The sequence below is a fragment of the Anomaloglossus baeobatrachus genome, chromosome 1 (assembly GCF_048569485.1).
Source record: "Anomaloglossus baeobatrachus isolate aAnoBae1 chromosome 1, aAnoBae1.hap1, whole genome shotgun sequence".
NCBI classification, from domain to species: Eukaryota; Metazoa; Chordata; class Amphibia; order Anura; family Aromobatidae; genus Anomaloglossus; species Anomaloglossus baeobatrachus.
In genome coordinates, this window is record NC_134353.1 from 923,682,138 (window position 1) to 923,697,099 (window position 14,962).

Sequence of the window (14,962 nt, forward strand, 5' to 3'; positions counted from 1 at the left end):
AGCTGGACTACTGGTTTTTCCCGCCTCCAGAGCTGTGAACTCCTCGGTGGGCGGAGCCAACCACCTGGCCCACCCCCTGGTGTGAACATCAGCCTCTGGAGGAAGGCAACAAGGATTTTAGTGTAGCTTTGGTGTTCCTAACTGGGATGTAGGGTGTGATGGTGCATGACCTGTGACCCCTGGCTTGCCCAGGGCGTCACATTCCCCCTTAGCAAAATGCAGACCGTCCGCGGGCTGCCGATCCAACACCGGTTTTATTTTTCTGCAAAAGGGGATAACAAGGTTAATAAACATAAATACATTTTTAATAACTCTTCCCTTATGGGAGGCACATTTCTTAAATGTTTCAAAACGGTTTACGGTTACGGTTTCCGCTCTCTCCCACCCAAGTAACCTGGCCCTGATGCTGCCCCTAAAACCCAGGCAGCACCCCTTGATCCACAGTCCAGCACACGGTACCCGAGCGGGATCTGTCCTTCCCCTCCAGAGGGTAGCCACCGGTCCCTTTGGTGGCTGGGCCCCAGCCGGCTCTGCTGCGGGCCCTCCCTCCAATCTGCCTCTCCGGAGGCGGCCTGCGGAAAACGGTAACGGCAAACAACTTATTTACAAGCCACTAACGTCTGTGGTTGCCCTGCAAGTTCACGGGCTTGTCCATGGATAGTTCCCATGCCAAAACTTGTAAACGGTCCCCACGGGGACAACGGTGCCGGCTCCGGCCGGTTGCAAATCACACAGACAATCAGGTAAACTTCGGATCATTTCACTTATCATTTTTCAACCTTTCAAACTTTTCAAACAGGTGGTCCCAACGGGGACGGTGTAACGGGCATCCGCTGCCCTACTCCGGATATTCAGCTAACGCAGCTCCATCCCCCTCCACCAGCATATCCAACATGCACTGACATGCCTGCGGTGACCGGGGCACCCGGTACCCATTTCCACCGGTGCCCGGGGTATGGAAAACCACTGGGGCTCCTCTTGTCTCCTCGAATTCAACAGCGTGCCCGGAGCTGGGGTAGGAGTCGTCCTCTCTCGTTTCTGCGTCAGGCGGGTTGCCGCCAGCTGCCGCAGCCTCCTGGTCTCCAGCATCCAGCACTTCAGCCCCTTCCGCGGTAGCACGGAGCAGCAGATTAGGCGAGCTTACACTGAGGCGCCCCATAAGGAACGGCAAGGGCGATGCATAGGCCGAGACTAGGCCGGGCCCCTCAGCCGCAGCGGCCGGTCCAGGTAGGACATAGGGACGTGGGTCACCAGTCGGTTCTGCTACATCTGTTCCCCTTTCGTACATCGCGGTAGTGGTAATCAGCATCTCCACCTCGCTGGTCCACTGCTCCATCATCCGGAGGATTTGTTCCTGCTGACGCTGGTGGAACTGAATCACCCGGGCCTTCATCCAGGCCACGGTCCCGGGCTCAGGGTCTGGCACAGTCTCTACTGGGACTTCTGGCACCACGCTGTTAAGGGGCCGCGGTTCTAGCGGTTCCCCTTGGTGCACTTCAGGGCCGTCTTGGACGTCTGCAGCCGGCTGGTCCGCCGGAGCGGCTGGGCAGGGTATCGCTACCGGTTGGGCAGGTAGCGGGCCTAATGGCGGGGCGGCAGCAGCTATCACGGGTAGCGGGGAGGGAGGCAGGGTGAGCGGAAGCCGGCCGGGCCCCTCAGCTCCAACGGCCGATCCTTCAGGAATACAGAGGCGTGGGTCGCTTACCCGCTCCTCCAACTCCTCTTCAACCTCGCGTCTCCACATAGCAGCCACCACGTCCGCCATGTCGGTCTCCCACTCCTCCAGGACGAGTTGCATATGGGCCTGCAGACGGTTACTCAGCGGGACGGTCCGGTCCCTCAACCACGTCGCCGTGCCGGGCGCGGGGGCTTCCTCGTTGGGAGTTGGGTTGTACATCTTGGCAATCGTGCCTTCCAGGAACCCAGTACTCCAGCAGAGTCCTGGCGTCCCTGCTTTTATAGCTGCGGTTACATGCAGCCAGCCGCCATCGATTCCCCCTTAGCTCTTTCCGGCCCCTCCTCACTCGGGGCGGGGTTTTGACCTTCGCGCCTCTGCTACTCGAGAAGACGCTCGAGCGGGAACTTTTCGCGCCAAAGATGGCGGCTTTTGAAATTTTTCAGCCGGATACCTCCGGCGGTCACAAGGCGCACCTCTACCAGACGGCAGAGCGGTAGGATCCTGTTTGTGACGCCAAGTTGTCGCGGGCGGGGAGGAGGGTGTCAGCACACCGCGCTCGCCCCTTCTGCTCGGGTCCGGCGGCTGCCGCTGCTCAGTGGTGGCTCGAGCTGTGGGCCGGATCCCGGGGGTTCTCGAGCGGCGCTCCTCGCCCGTGAGTGAAAGGGGGGAGTTGGGTGTTGGGATATTGTCCGTGACGCCACCCACGGTTGTGGTGATGTGTAGCACCACCGCTGCTCAATACGGGGATCCCGGGGATGGTGAAGTGGAGCAGCTAGGTGTTGTGTTGCCCCTCCGTGGGTAGGGGTTGGTGATCCCGGGGCCCGGTGATGAGATGTGGGATGCAGGGCCTGGTGGGCGCAGGGACGCGGGGGCAGCGCTGTGCCTTGCGGCACTGTGGTACTCACTCAGCCTGAGACAGTGACACAGTTCTCGGTAAACAGACGGCTGGTTGGTCGGTCCCACGGACGGCTGCACTTGCTCACCCAGTCGGTAGCGGTGATGTCCCTTGTCCTTGCACCTAATGTTGTCTGTTGGTCGCGATGGGTTCCCACCGGTAACCCGCTCCCCGGCTTCAAGCTGGGCCGGAGGAGCTCTACTCTTTGCCCGCAGGCGCTGGCCCTCAGAAACTGGTGCCCTGGCGGTGGCGGTGTCTCTGTTGTACAGGTTGGGCTGTTGCCTTCAATCGGGACTTGGTTGTTGGGGGATCTACGTCCCCTTCACTGACGGATTTGGCAAATTTGGCGACTCCTAGCCTTGCCGGGGTCCGAGAGGCCCCTGCCCTGGCGCTGACTGTCTTTTGGTACGCTGCTCCAGACCGCCGGGTCACTACCCGTCCGCGGTCCTTCCAGGAACTTCCAAACGGTCACCCCTTCAGACAATCACCACTGTTGCTGACCTTGCTGACTCCGTCCTGCACACAGCTGGACACACTTCAAGCTTTCCTTCTGTAACTGTTCTCACTTTCCTTTAGCTTCTCTTACTCCTCCTTTACCACCTCCACTTCACTTCACTACTTTCACTTCCTTAGCTCATCTTAGCTGTTTACTCTTCTCCCTCCCTAGCTTGACTCTCCTGCTTGTTTACTCCTTTCCGTCCCTAGCTGGACTACTGGTTTTTCCCGCCTCCAGAGCTGTGAACTCCTCGGTGGGCGGAGCCAACCGCCTGGCCCACCCCCTGGTGTGAACATCAGCCTCTGGAGGAAGGCAACAAGGATTTTAGTGTAGCTTTGGTGTTCCTAACTGGGATGTAGGGTGTGATGGTGCATGACCTGTGACCCCTGGCTTGCCCAGGGCGTCACAGAAACACCATTCACGGGCATGGAAATTTCATGCAGAAGCTTCACCAAAATCTATGTGAAAGCCAGCATAGTTACATAGGTTGAAAAATGCCCCTGGTCAATTTAGTTCCCCCTTCCTCCACCAATTGTTCATTATGTCACTAAATCATTTATAACCGATAATGTTGTGTACTGAGGGAATCATCCAGCCCTGGTATAAAAGCTGTTATAGTATCTGCCATTACTACCTCTTGTGGTAGTGTATTCCACAGTCTGACTGCTCTAACTGTAAAGAACCCTTTACTATTTAGCTGCCGGAATCGCTTTTCTTCCACTCGCAGTGAATGCCCCCTGGTCCTTAGTATTGTCTTTGGAAGAAATAAGTCATGTGCCACTCCTTTTTATTGACCACACATGTATTTATACATATAAATGAGATCTCCTCTGAGACGTCTTTTTTCTAAGCGAAACATATCTAACTTTTTAAACCTCATCATATGTGAGGCCTCCATTCCTTGTAATAGTCTAGTTACTTGCCTTTGAACTGACTCTAACTTCTGAATGTTCTTATAAAAATGTGGAGCCCCAAACTGCATCCCATATTCCAGATGTGGCCTTACAAGTGATTTATAGAGGGGTAACAATACGTTGGGATCACGGGATCTAATCTCTCTTTTTATACACCCTAGAATCTTGTTTGCTTTAGCAGCTGCTGCCTGACATTGAGTGCTGCTGCTCAGCTTATTTGTAATGAGAATACCCAAGTCCTTCTCCTGTTCTGTAGTCCCAAATTCACTTCCATTTAATGTATACGCAGCTATAGGATTACTCCGTCCTAGGTGCATTACTTTACATTTATCAACATTAAATCTCATTTGCCAAGTATCTGCCCATTCCGACATTTTGTCCAGATCGTTTTGTAATATTGTACTATTAACATCAGTTTTTAATATCCTACATAGTTTGGTGTCATCAGCAAAGACTGACACTTTACTATCAATCCCATCCACAAGGTCATTAATAAAGAGATTAAAAAAAACTGATCCAAGCACAGATCCCTGTGGTCTCCACTGTGTGAACAGACTTTACCACCTTCATGACATTTATGTATGGTGGCTATTGGGTGACTGTGCATATACATGATGGGCGCCAGCTTAGTTACACAGCCTGCACCTGCCCCTAACAGTAGCCTAAAAGTAGCCTTAGAATAAAACACGCTCTCACCTTCTCCAACTTCGTCCAGCAGGACGGTGATCTTCTTATTTTCTAGTAAGCGTTTCTTGAGAAACTTCATAAAAATGCCATTTGCTAGATCTGAATGTTGAATTTCGAACGCTTCTGCCCCCTGGCACCTAAAAAATACAAGAGAACCTCATAAATTTGATGCTAGATCTTATCATGGAGAGTGAACACCTCCATAGCTGACCTTTCCATGCAGAATGTCTCTGGATATATGAGTTCAAGATTACAACTCCCCAAAAAACACAATACCAATATGAACGCATCAATGTGTCTTACACAGAATACAGAGGACCTCATAGCGGAGATCAAGAAGTGATCCTCTCTATGGTGCGAAGTATTGCTTCTTAGTTCCATCACATCTCAGACCATTGTTCACCCCTTTATTTTCTACACGTGGCTCCTCAGGGGCGGGTCATCTTGTACTGGATCACCCAGTTGTAAATGAGCTGGGACCCTCCAAGTCTACCATCTCCTAAACAGCTCATCCTGAGCCTCCCAGTTCACTAATTTAATGTTAGAAGTAGTGAAATAGCTTGAAGCGTCTGAATTCCAGTGCAAAAACGTTATCTGAACCATTATCTAAAATCTCACTCTAGAAGATCTATCTATATTATGATATTAGCGGATGGACCACTTTGTTATATACATATTTACTATAAGGTTATGAAAGGAATTAGTAGCATTTTGCTGTGTAATCTGAGAGCAACATGAGGTAGGGGTTGAGACCCTGATTGCAGGAATGTGTCACTAAGTTGTGTGCAGTTGTATCAATAAGTGTTTTATCAGCAGGAGATTATCACTAAAAGACTGTTTGTCTTGTGCCATCTAGTCCTGCTGCTTTTGTGTAACTCCACCCTCAACATTGATTAGCAGCTTTATGCCTATGTACAGTATACACCGTTTAAACCACGCTGTAAACACCATGAAAAAAATCAACGTGCCACAATTGTCAGTTTTTTGGTCACCTTGTAATCCTGCATGCACAGCTTTTTACAGTCACTGCTATGGGAGTTACAAAAATAGCCAAGCATAATAGCTGGGACTCAGACTGTGCCTGGTACTGTAGTTGAGTAAAATTGGAGTTTGGGACTAATTCAGTAATATGGGACCCAGATGTTGTAGACTGCAGTAAGGGATGTAGCCACTACCAAAAGTAGTGTGGCAGGTAAAAAATAAAGGGTATCGGCCCACGCTGGAGTGCTGTGCGGCCCCTGCTATCTGCTCACCGGTGGTGGTGCAAGTTGTTGGCATTCTACTAATGTAATATCCAGAGGATAAATCACTAGTTTAGCAGTGGAAAATAATCCACAATCAAGGACCTATCTGCAGTCTGATATTAGCTGCTGGCTCTTAAACACGTCTTATTACAGCACATTTATGATGAACTTTTGCTCCTTGTACTTCTTGTTTGTCCGCTGTAGGATTGCAAAACGCCAATGCCAAATACCTCATGTCTTTTTTTAATTTACACTGTCCAATGTCGTCTTATTATACACATTTTAGTGCCCTATATAGTGTTATCATATACATTATATACATTACAGTGCCCTATATAATCTTATTATATACATTATATTGCCCAATGTAGTCTTATATACACTTAAGGCTACTTTACACACTGCGATATCGGTCCCGATATCGCTAGTGTGGGTACCCGCCCCCATCTGTTGCACGACACGGGCAAATCACTGCCCGTGCCGCACAACATCGCCCAGACCCGTCACACATACTTACCTGCCCGGCGACGTCGCTGTGACTGGCGAACCGCCTCCTTTCTAAGGGGGCGGTCTGTGCGGCGTCACAGCGACGTCACTGAGCGGCCACCCAATAGAAGCGGAGGGGCGGAGATGAGCGGGACATCCCGCCCACCTCATTCCTTCCGCATAGCGGCCGGGAGGCAGGTAAGGAGAGCTTCCTCGTTCCTGCGGTGTCACACGGAGCGATGTGTGCTGCCGCAGGAACGAGGAACAACCTCGTTACTGCTGCAGTAACGATATTTGAGAATGGACACCCATGTCACCGATGAGCGATTTTGCACGTTTTTGCAACGATGCAAAATCGCTCATCGGTGTCACACGCAATGGCATCGCTAATGCGGCCGGATGTGCGTCACCAATTCTGTGACCCCAACGAGTTCGCATTAGCGATGTCGTAGCATGAAAAGCCCCCTTTATTCTCTATACACTATAGTACTTTATATAGTTTTATGATATATATTACAGTGCTCTAAGTACAGCCTTGTATAGGTATATTATTATTATAATGCCCTATGTACAGTCCTATGATAGCAGGGGCAAGGAAAAATAAAGCTTTGTATGTGCCGCCCCCACCATAGCCAACGGGCTGCTCGGACCCGGATCCACAGTGGCTCGAGGTGTCTCAGAATCCGAGGCAGGGTCGCGCGGCTACCCCGGAATAAAAAGGGGGAATTTGTTTGCTGATAGTGAACGGGATAATAATCGTGACGCCACCCATGGTGTGTGGTAACGTGAGGGACCACCGCTGCCATTTGGGGAGCCCAGTGACGATGGTGTGGCAGCTAGAGATGTTAACTGTGACGCCCTGGACTAGCCAGGTAGTCACAGATAGAGCCCCGCACTACACCAGTCCCCTAACAAGGTGACATCAGCCAACCATTAAAACCCTAGTCACCTCCCTCATGCTTGGTGGACACACCAGGGGGCGTGCCCAGGCGATTGGACATGCCCACCGAGGAGTTCGGATAGCCTAAGGCAGGAGAAAAGTAGCAGAGTCTAGTCCTGAAATTCAAGTCTAGAGGCAGGCCTGTGTGTCAGGTCTGCAACTCACTGACAGGTGCCAGGGTAGGAGCCCTGGTACCTCTGGCTAGGAGGCATACGGAGGCCTCTGTCTGCAGGAGCCGGGAAGACGGCTCGGTGGAACCGAGGTGCACCGGGACCGGGTAGTGGAACCGACCCGGAAACAGGAGCACAAAGGGGGGTACTCAGACCCTGAAGCTAGGTCCAGAAGCTACTGGGGGCTAGCTAATTAACTGATTGAGGCTAGGACTATAGGTCCTTACCCACCCAAAGTCCCGACTGAAAACAACAGCCCAACGAGGGGGATAGAAAGCCACCGCCACGCCAGAGAGATCCCATGGGCCAGCGTCTGCGGGCAAAGGGCTCCTCCGACAACTACAAGCCGGGGAGCGGACTCCTGACGTTGCAGGCGCAGGTAGTCCACATCACAAAACAGGTGCGGGAGAAAGACAGAGACCACCAACCGGGCGGGGGACCAGACTGCAGCCGGCTGCGGGCACCGACCACCATCACCTTGGTTTACCAGAGATTTTTGTGTTTACTAATCGTGAGTACATCAGTGCCCTCCGGCCGCCCATCTTCCTGCACCAGCCCACCGGGTCCCGGAGCCACCATCCCTGCCCACGGAGGGGTTAACAACTTGCTGCGCAACATCTCCCCCGGGTGCCCCGTCACCGCAGTGGTGGTGTCCACCTTCACCACATCCTGTGGGTGGCATCACGAACTCGACACAGCTCCGGTCGTACACCTACATCCCCAAACTGCCAGACCCCCTCTTTATTGGAGTGACTGCAAGACCCCCGGGTCTGGAGACACTCGAGCCACCCACCAGAAGGTCCGGATCTGAGCGGCTCGGTAGCTGCCGAGCACGGGGGCGGCACATTAACCCCTCCGTTGACAGGGGAGTGGTGTCCCGAAACTCTGTAATGGATTGAGCGGAGGGACCCGTCGGGAGTAGAAGGATATTAGGTACTCACACAGTCCAAAGTCAATGACGCTGACACCAGGTAAACAAAACTCTTGAATGCTCTGTTACTGTTTGACGAGCACGCTGGGTCCATGCCCCTTTGGTGTTGCTGGTTGGTCTGAAGCCTTGTTCCTTGGCACAGTGTGTCTCTTAGGTGGATCTCTTTCGCCTAAAACTACTCAGGTCCCGCTCACCTGCGTGGCTAGCAGGGTGGGCTTGCTCTCAGGGTTCACGCTTGGGATTTTCTGGACGGTTGTGGGAAGCCCTATCCCCCTCGTTATGCTAGTACCCCGATTCTGGAGCACGTGGGGAACGGTTCCTGAAGACTCCGTTCCCGTCGGGTGAATTACTGGGCTGCATGAAGCTACTTCCCAGCCTAGGGTCTGCGTACCCCGTCGTGCCCTGGCCCCTGCCCGGTTGTAGCACAAGGCAGCCGGCCTGCTCTCTGTAGCAGCACCGTGCCCCCTGTCACTACCCCCTGAGACCGGGGTTCCAGCTCCTTCTGGCCAGGCCACCGTCTGGCACCTGGGACAGGTACAGGAGCCCAGCTCCACAGCATGACCTGTCCTGTCACCGCTGCTCAACTCCTCTCCTCCTCTCAACTCGACTGTCTGAACTGTACTGACATCTCTGACCTCCCACTTCCATCCCCCCATCTGGGTGGGCCTATTCCCCTCAGGCTGCCCAATGGGTGTCTGGTGGGTGTGGTGCAGAGTGTTCCTCAGGATTTTGTATACCTGTTGGTAGTAACACCAAATTGACAGGACCCGTAACCAAGGATGAGCGGGTACCATGCAGATGGGCAGATTGCACGGCACCCTTGTGACGACCTGATAGGCCAGAGAGTCACATCTACACACTTGTACACACCAAGTATTTGCAGCAGATTTTTCGGTAGCAAAAACGCTGCATAAAATATGTGCTTTTTTATGCATTTATACTTGCTGATTTTTTTTCCCATTCATTTGATTGAATGAAATATTCTGAAATCTGCTACAGATGTGAAAAAACACATTGATGGTTCAAATCTGCAAGAAAAACTGAGCAGCGTGTGTCACGATTTTGTCGCCTCTACAGGCTACATCATTTATTGGTTGATACCGAAAGGGTTAAGGACGTTTTGCCTTCTGGCTTAGATTACTAATAGCCTCTCCACAGCTGAAGCATCTTGTCATCATGCCCTTCCTCAATATTTATCTGCTCCTGGCTTTACTCCATGCAAGTGATAGCATTTTTTTTACTGATCACTTTGAAAGTGCCATTCACTGGAGAAGCTGAGGTGTTGTTTTAGTTGCAGCTGAGAGAGAAGTTTCCTGCTGGAGAAACTTAGGATTGCTATTTATTGTGTCTTTCTCCATTCGTTTGTCTTACCTTCCTTGTGTTTTCTTACTGAAGTAGTGAGACTAGTGTCTCGATACCCTACTGACTAGTCAGCGTAAGGTGAGAGTCAGCGAGGGCCTAGGCACATGCTGGTGCACGGGGGAAGGATCTGTCTAGGGACGTAAGGGAAAGCAGGGATCAGCCACAGGTGAGTATGAGGTGGTGACCCCTCTCCGTATCACCAGGGCCTTCCTTAAACATCTCCTCTGGGTTTCCCTCTGTGTTGCGGGTCATGGGGAAAGGACCCGTCTAGGGACATAAGGGAGAGCAGGGATCAGCCAAAGGTGAGTGTGAGGTGGTGACCCCTTTCCCTATCACCAGGGCCTTCCTTAAACATCTTCCCAGGGTTTCACTTTGTATTGCACCACATGCTGAACGTTCCTTCGTCCCGGTGTGACAATGTACATGAGATTTCCGTAATCTCATTCACTTTGTTGGCACTATAAAAGGCTTCTTTTTTCTTCCATGGTAAAAACAAGCAGAAAAAAAAGAGTTATAATGTGCTTTCCATCTGGTCTTCGGTGGGAGAGGGCTCAGTACTATGTAGCTCTCCCTGTTTGCCATGTTACTGTTACAGTGGCTACCTGCCGTCACCACCAGGAGGAGCTCACTGCATACAAATGATAACATCTGTACTAATCCATTTACAGCTTCCCCTAGTGGTGGTTTTGTTCAACCAGAATTATATAAATGTATAAAGTCAGAAACACAGAGCTGTGCTTCGCTCCCTGACCAACAGGCGAAATATACGTTGGGGTGAGGGGGACACACAGTGCACAGCTTTTTAGCTAAGCAATATCATTGAGATCCTAATATGGGCTACATTAACAGTACTGGATTATAATTAAACATATGCTTTACTATTAGGATCCTAGTATGGGCTATAGTGGATTAAATTAATGAATTAGCACAGTTATTTATTGTTAGCACAAGCACTTTTATTCAAGGCTTATTTACATGTAAGGCTTACCTGTTTTTAAGCTGTGGATACTGTGTTGCCCCCCATGTTTTTATATTTTTATGTAGCACCGGCTATAAATTGATTAAATTGAATATATTTTTTATTTTACATACCTGTTGGTTATTTTAAACCTTTTCAACAAATAAATAATATTTTATTAGGCAAAATACTTGTTTTTAGTTTAATTTATAACCAGGTGTTTTTGTTGTGAAATGATAACATCTGTAAACATACATTTACAGCTCCCCCTAGTGGTGGCTTTGTTCAGCCAGAATTATATAAATGTATCAAGTCAGAAACACTGAGCTCTGCTACATTGAAATAGGTTTTTTTGCGGACCCCTTAGTAATTTTTTAGTGGGGGCAATTCTGTTAGGTACCAAAACAGGAATGTGAGCGTACACTTACGTGGCATAGCCAAAGACAATGTTGGCAGTCACCTTCAGGTTTTCTGTAATTAAGATGGTGTCGTCATACTGGTTCCTGTAATGAAATAAATTTTGGTGAAAGACTGATAATACCTATATTTAAAAAAAAAAAAAAAAAAAAATAATAATAAATAATTAAAATGGCTCTCTGGCATAGAAAAAAAACATTTTCAAAAGTCTCTTAATTTTTTAACCAGAGTGACAAGAGTGTATAATCCTCTGGAGGACCCAACACATCTTCTCAATACTTGGACATGTTATTGATCGATCTAGTAGGTGTAATACTTAATCTGGCCTGTGGTGGAGCTGCAGGGAAACTAAACACTTGCTGTTGGCTGCTCCCAAAGGATAAAATGAGCACAATCAGACTGAAAACTTCACAAATCCTCCTCAAAAATGTAAAACTCCTCAAAAATGTGAAGTCTTTGCTCAGTTTCCGCTCCAAAAACTTAGCAAAAAAGACTGTGTGCAGATAGGCTATGACGTAGCGTCAACAACTCATCATAGGAACTAAACCTAAAGAAGCTGAAAAAACTCATCATTTTTGAAAACCTTGCAAAAAATCCATCTACATATAGTCTAAGTGTATGTGCACAATGAGTTTTCGGAGAGTTTTTTTGAGACATTTAGAATTTTTTAAGAGGATTTGGAATGGTTCTGCTCAGTTTCTGCTCCAAAACTCCTCAAAAACGTTTTATCCCAAGGGTTCATGCACACGGAGGATTTTGAAAAGTCTTTTGGCGCAGATCCACTCCAAAAACTCTCTTAGGCCTGCTTCACACGTCAACAAGGAAGGATAAGTTATGCTCAACCGCTGTGGTCCTGGTGCTCGGGAGAAAAATAGAACCAATGTAAAGGAGGACCCCGGCACACAGTACAAGAAAAATTGAACAATCCAGGTATGGTATGCTTGAATGATTTTTATTTTCACAATTAAACGGTACTGTCCAACGTGTCGGCTCGTACAAGAGCTGTACCGTAGTTATGAAGTTCAGGGAAAAGTTCCTAGTGGCACCTTGAAGACCAGAAAGTTAAAGTGAAGTATGTGAGTAGTCAGGAAGAACTGTTATGATCCGGAACCATGGAAGACCACCACAAATCATTGGCAAAAGGTGACAAGAGCATTGGCAACTAATCTGGCCGCCATCCCCTTACTAACCATCACAACTAGAAGTAGCCGAGGGGTGAACTAACATCCTGTGCACCGCGAACCCAGCCGGAGAACTAACTATCCTAAAGGTAGGAAAGATGAATAACTCTCTGCCTCAGAAAATAGACAAGAATAGCAAACCCCCCACATTCAAAGACTGCGGTGATATAGGAAAAACACAATACACAGGTAGATGACAGGATTAGCAAACGGTGAGGCCCCCGCTGACTAAAATAGGAAAGGACAGGAAAGGGACTGATGGTGGCCAGAGAAAAACCCTGCAAAATACCAACTTCCTGATAGTACAAAAAGGCCCTCAGATCGCACGATCTGAACTCCGTCCTATACCAAGTGCCCTTGTCATACCAATGAACAGAAAACAAGAATCATAACAAAGTCAACAAGCCACAAACACATGGACCCAAAGGAGCTATACTCCACACAGAACTGCAGGGAGTTCCTCAACAATCCACTAAGGGGGAAAATCCCTGCAAGCAAATAAACTGAAAACAACCACAGCAAATGACAAACCCAGATAAACAAAAGAACCAGACAATAAATAAAGAGCAAGCACTTATCTGGGGAAGATGTGGTGTGGAGCAGGATGAAGCAGGCTGGAGATACAAAGAACAACTGACATCCGGCAACAGCCTGCAATCAGACCAGGACTTAAATAAGCAGAGAGTTCGCAAAGGAAACACCCACTGCACAACACACCTGGTCCAAGTCCAAACCATTCCTGGCCACCAGAGGGAGCCTCCCAGCAGCCAAAACATAACTAACATTCACAACAAAGAACACTTTGGAAATGGAAGAATATATGTTACAGTAGAGTACTGTCATATAGTGTAGATAGGGCTCACATAGGAGGATGAAGAGATGGATGAATGCTGCAATAGGTGGCAACCTGAATGTATATAGTATGATAACCAATCGTACATGGTATGGTAGGTAAGCCACACAATGGGTGAGGACTTTTTGTACTAATGGTAAATGGGAGAATGGTGAGAGCACCAGAGAAATGCCTATCGCAGCATAGTGGAGGTGAATATGTGGAGGGGGCCCCTGTTCAATTTTTCTTGTACTGTGTGCCGGGGTCCTCCTTTACATTGTTTCACACGTCAGTGATTCTGGTACGTTTGTGCTTTTTTTTTTTATACGTACCAGAATCACTGACATACGCAGACCCATTATAATCAATGGGTCTGCTCACACGTCAGTGATTTTTCACTGACCGTGTCTCCATGCAGCGTGCACCCGTGGCCGTGATTCTGCACGGAGACAAGTCAGTTTTTTTCTGGCATCACTGATGACCCACGGACCACACTATGGTGTGATCCGTGTGTGATCAGTGAAACACGTACCAGAAAATCACGGACATATTAAATATTTTCAACTTACCTTGCCTGCGATTTGCTCTGGAGCTTCCGCTCTCGGCAGCTCCTGCCTGGCTCATGAATATTCATGAGGGGCAGGAAAACCCGACCAGGAAGTAGGTGCTGAGAGCGGTGGGCGGACGCTGCAGAGCTGGAGACTTCAGCACCATGGACAGCAGCAGTGAAGGCAGGTGAGTAATGTCCATGTGCAATCACGGATCACGGATTGCACATGGACAACCCACGTGTGCCGTGAATCACCGAACACGGAGGGACATATGCGTGTTTTACACGTCAGTGAAGAACGTCTGTGTTTTTCACTGACGTGTAAAACGGGCCTTAAAGTCGCTAAAAAAAATGCTTGAAAGACTTTTTCGATTCATTTCTTTTGAAAGACAACTGGTCGTATGTTGATTATTTTTAATTAGCTTCAGGTTTCCAAAAACAGAAGGTATTTAAAAAAAAAGGGAACTATCAACACTATTCAAGTGTTTTTTGCTAAGAAGCCACTACAAACTTTACAATAAAAGGTTATGAGAAGGCTTCAAAAATGCCTCAAAGACGCTCCTCGGATGTGAGCATTTTTGTGGTGTTTCTTGCCAAATCAAACTGTAGCATTAGCATTTTATTAATTGCTTAATGGATAAAAAAAAAGAAAGAATCGAAAACAAAATAAAACTTAACCCTCCGTCACATACAATAGGCCTGACAGGCACATCTCTTTTACTTTCATTTCTCCTTCCTCACCAGATTGTGAGGAAATCCCCTCCCTCCAGGTAGTCTCCTGTCTCTAGCAGCTCTGTGAAACCTCATACCACAGTTGGATTGCAGAGCTTCAGGAGGACAGATATAACTGCGCTAATCTCTCAGGCTCATTGTATGTGAACACGTCATACTCAATAAGGTTGGTATTTTATGTTTTTATTCATCACATGCTCTGCAAGTGTAATTTTTCTGGGGAAACTTGAGGATCTAATTCTGATTGAATATGTGTTTAATAGTACTTAAGGTACCTTAAAATTAAGTTTGTTTCCATAAATTTTCTTTGTAGAGTTTTTTGACAGAGTCGAACTGGGGACTATTTGGCGGGAGTTTTGAAATGTTTGTATTTCAGAGTTATTAGTTTTATGTTAAGTAAATGGGGTTTTTTTTGCCCCTGATAATGTGTAGTCTCTTATTACATCCCTATGAAGGTCACTGATCACTTTTAGAGCACTGAAATTGCAA

The 14,962-nt window shown here is 48.4% G+C and overlaps 1 protein-coding gene across 1 annotated transcript in view; it reads right to left on the reverse strand.

The window, feature by feature from the left end:
* Window positions 1-14,962, reverse strand: part of MALT1 (MALT1 paracaspase) — a 183,210-nt gene that overhangs the window by 19,772 nt on the left and 148,476 nt on the right. The window contains exons 12-13 of the mRNA XM_075343327.1: window positions 11,190-11,264; window positions 4,680-4,807 (exon numbers count right to left, since the gene is read on the reverse strand). Coding sequence (XP_075199442.1) covers window positions 4,680-4,807; window positions 11,190-11,264 — 203 coding nt within the window. The remainder of the gene's footprint in view (window positions 1-4,679; window positions 4,808-11,189; window positions 11,265-14,962) is intronic.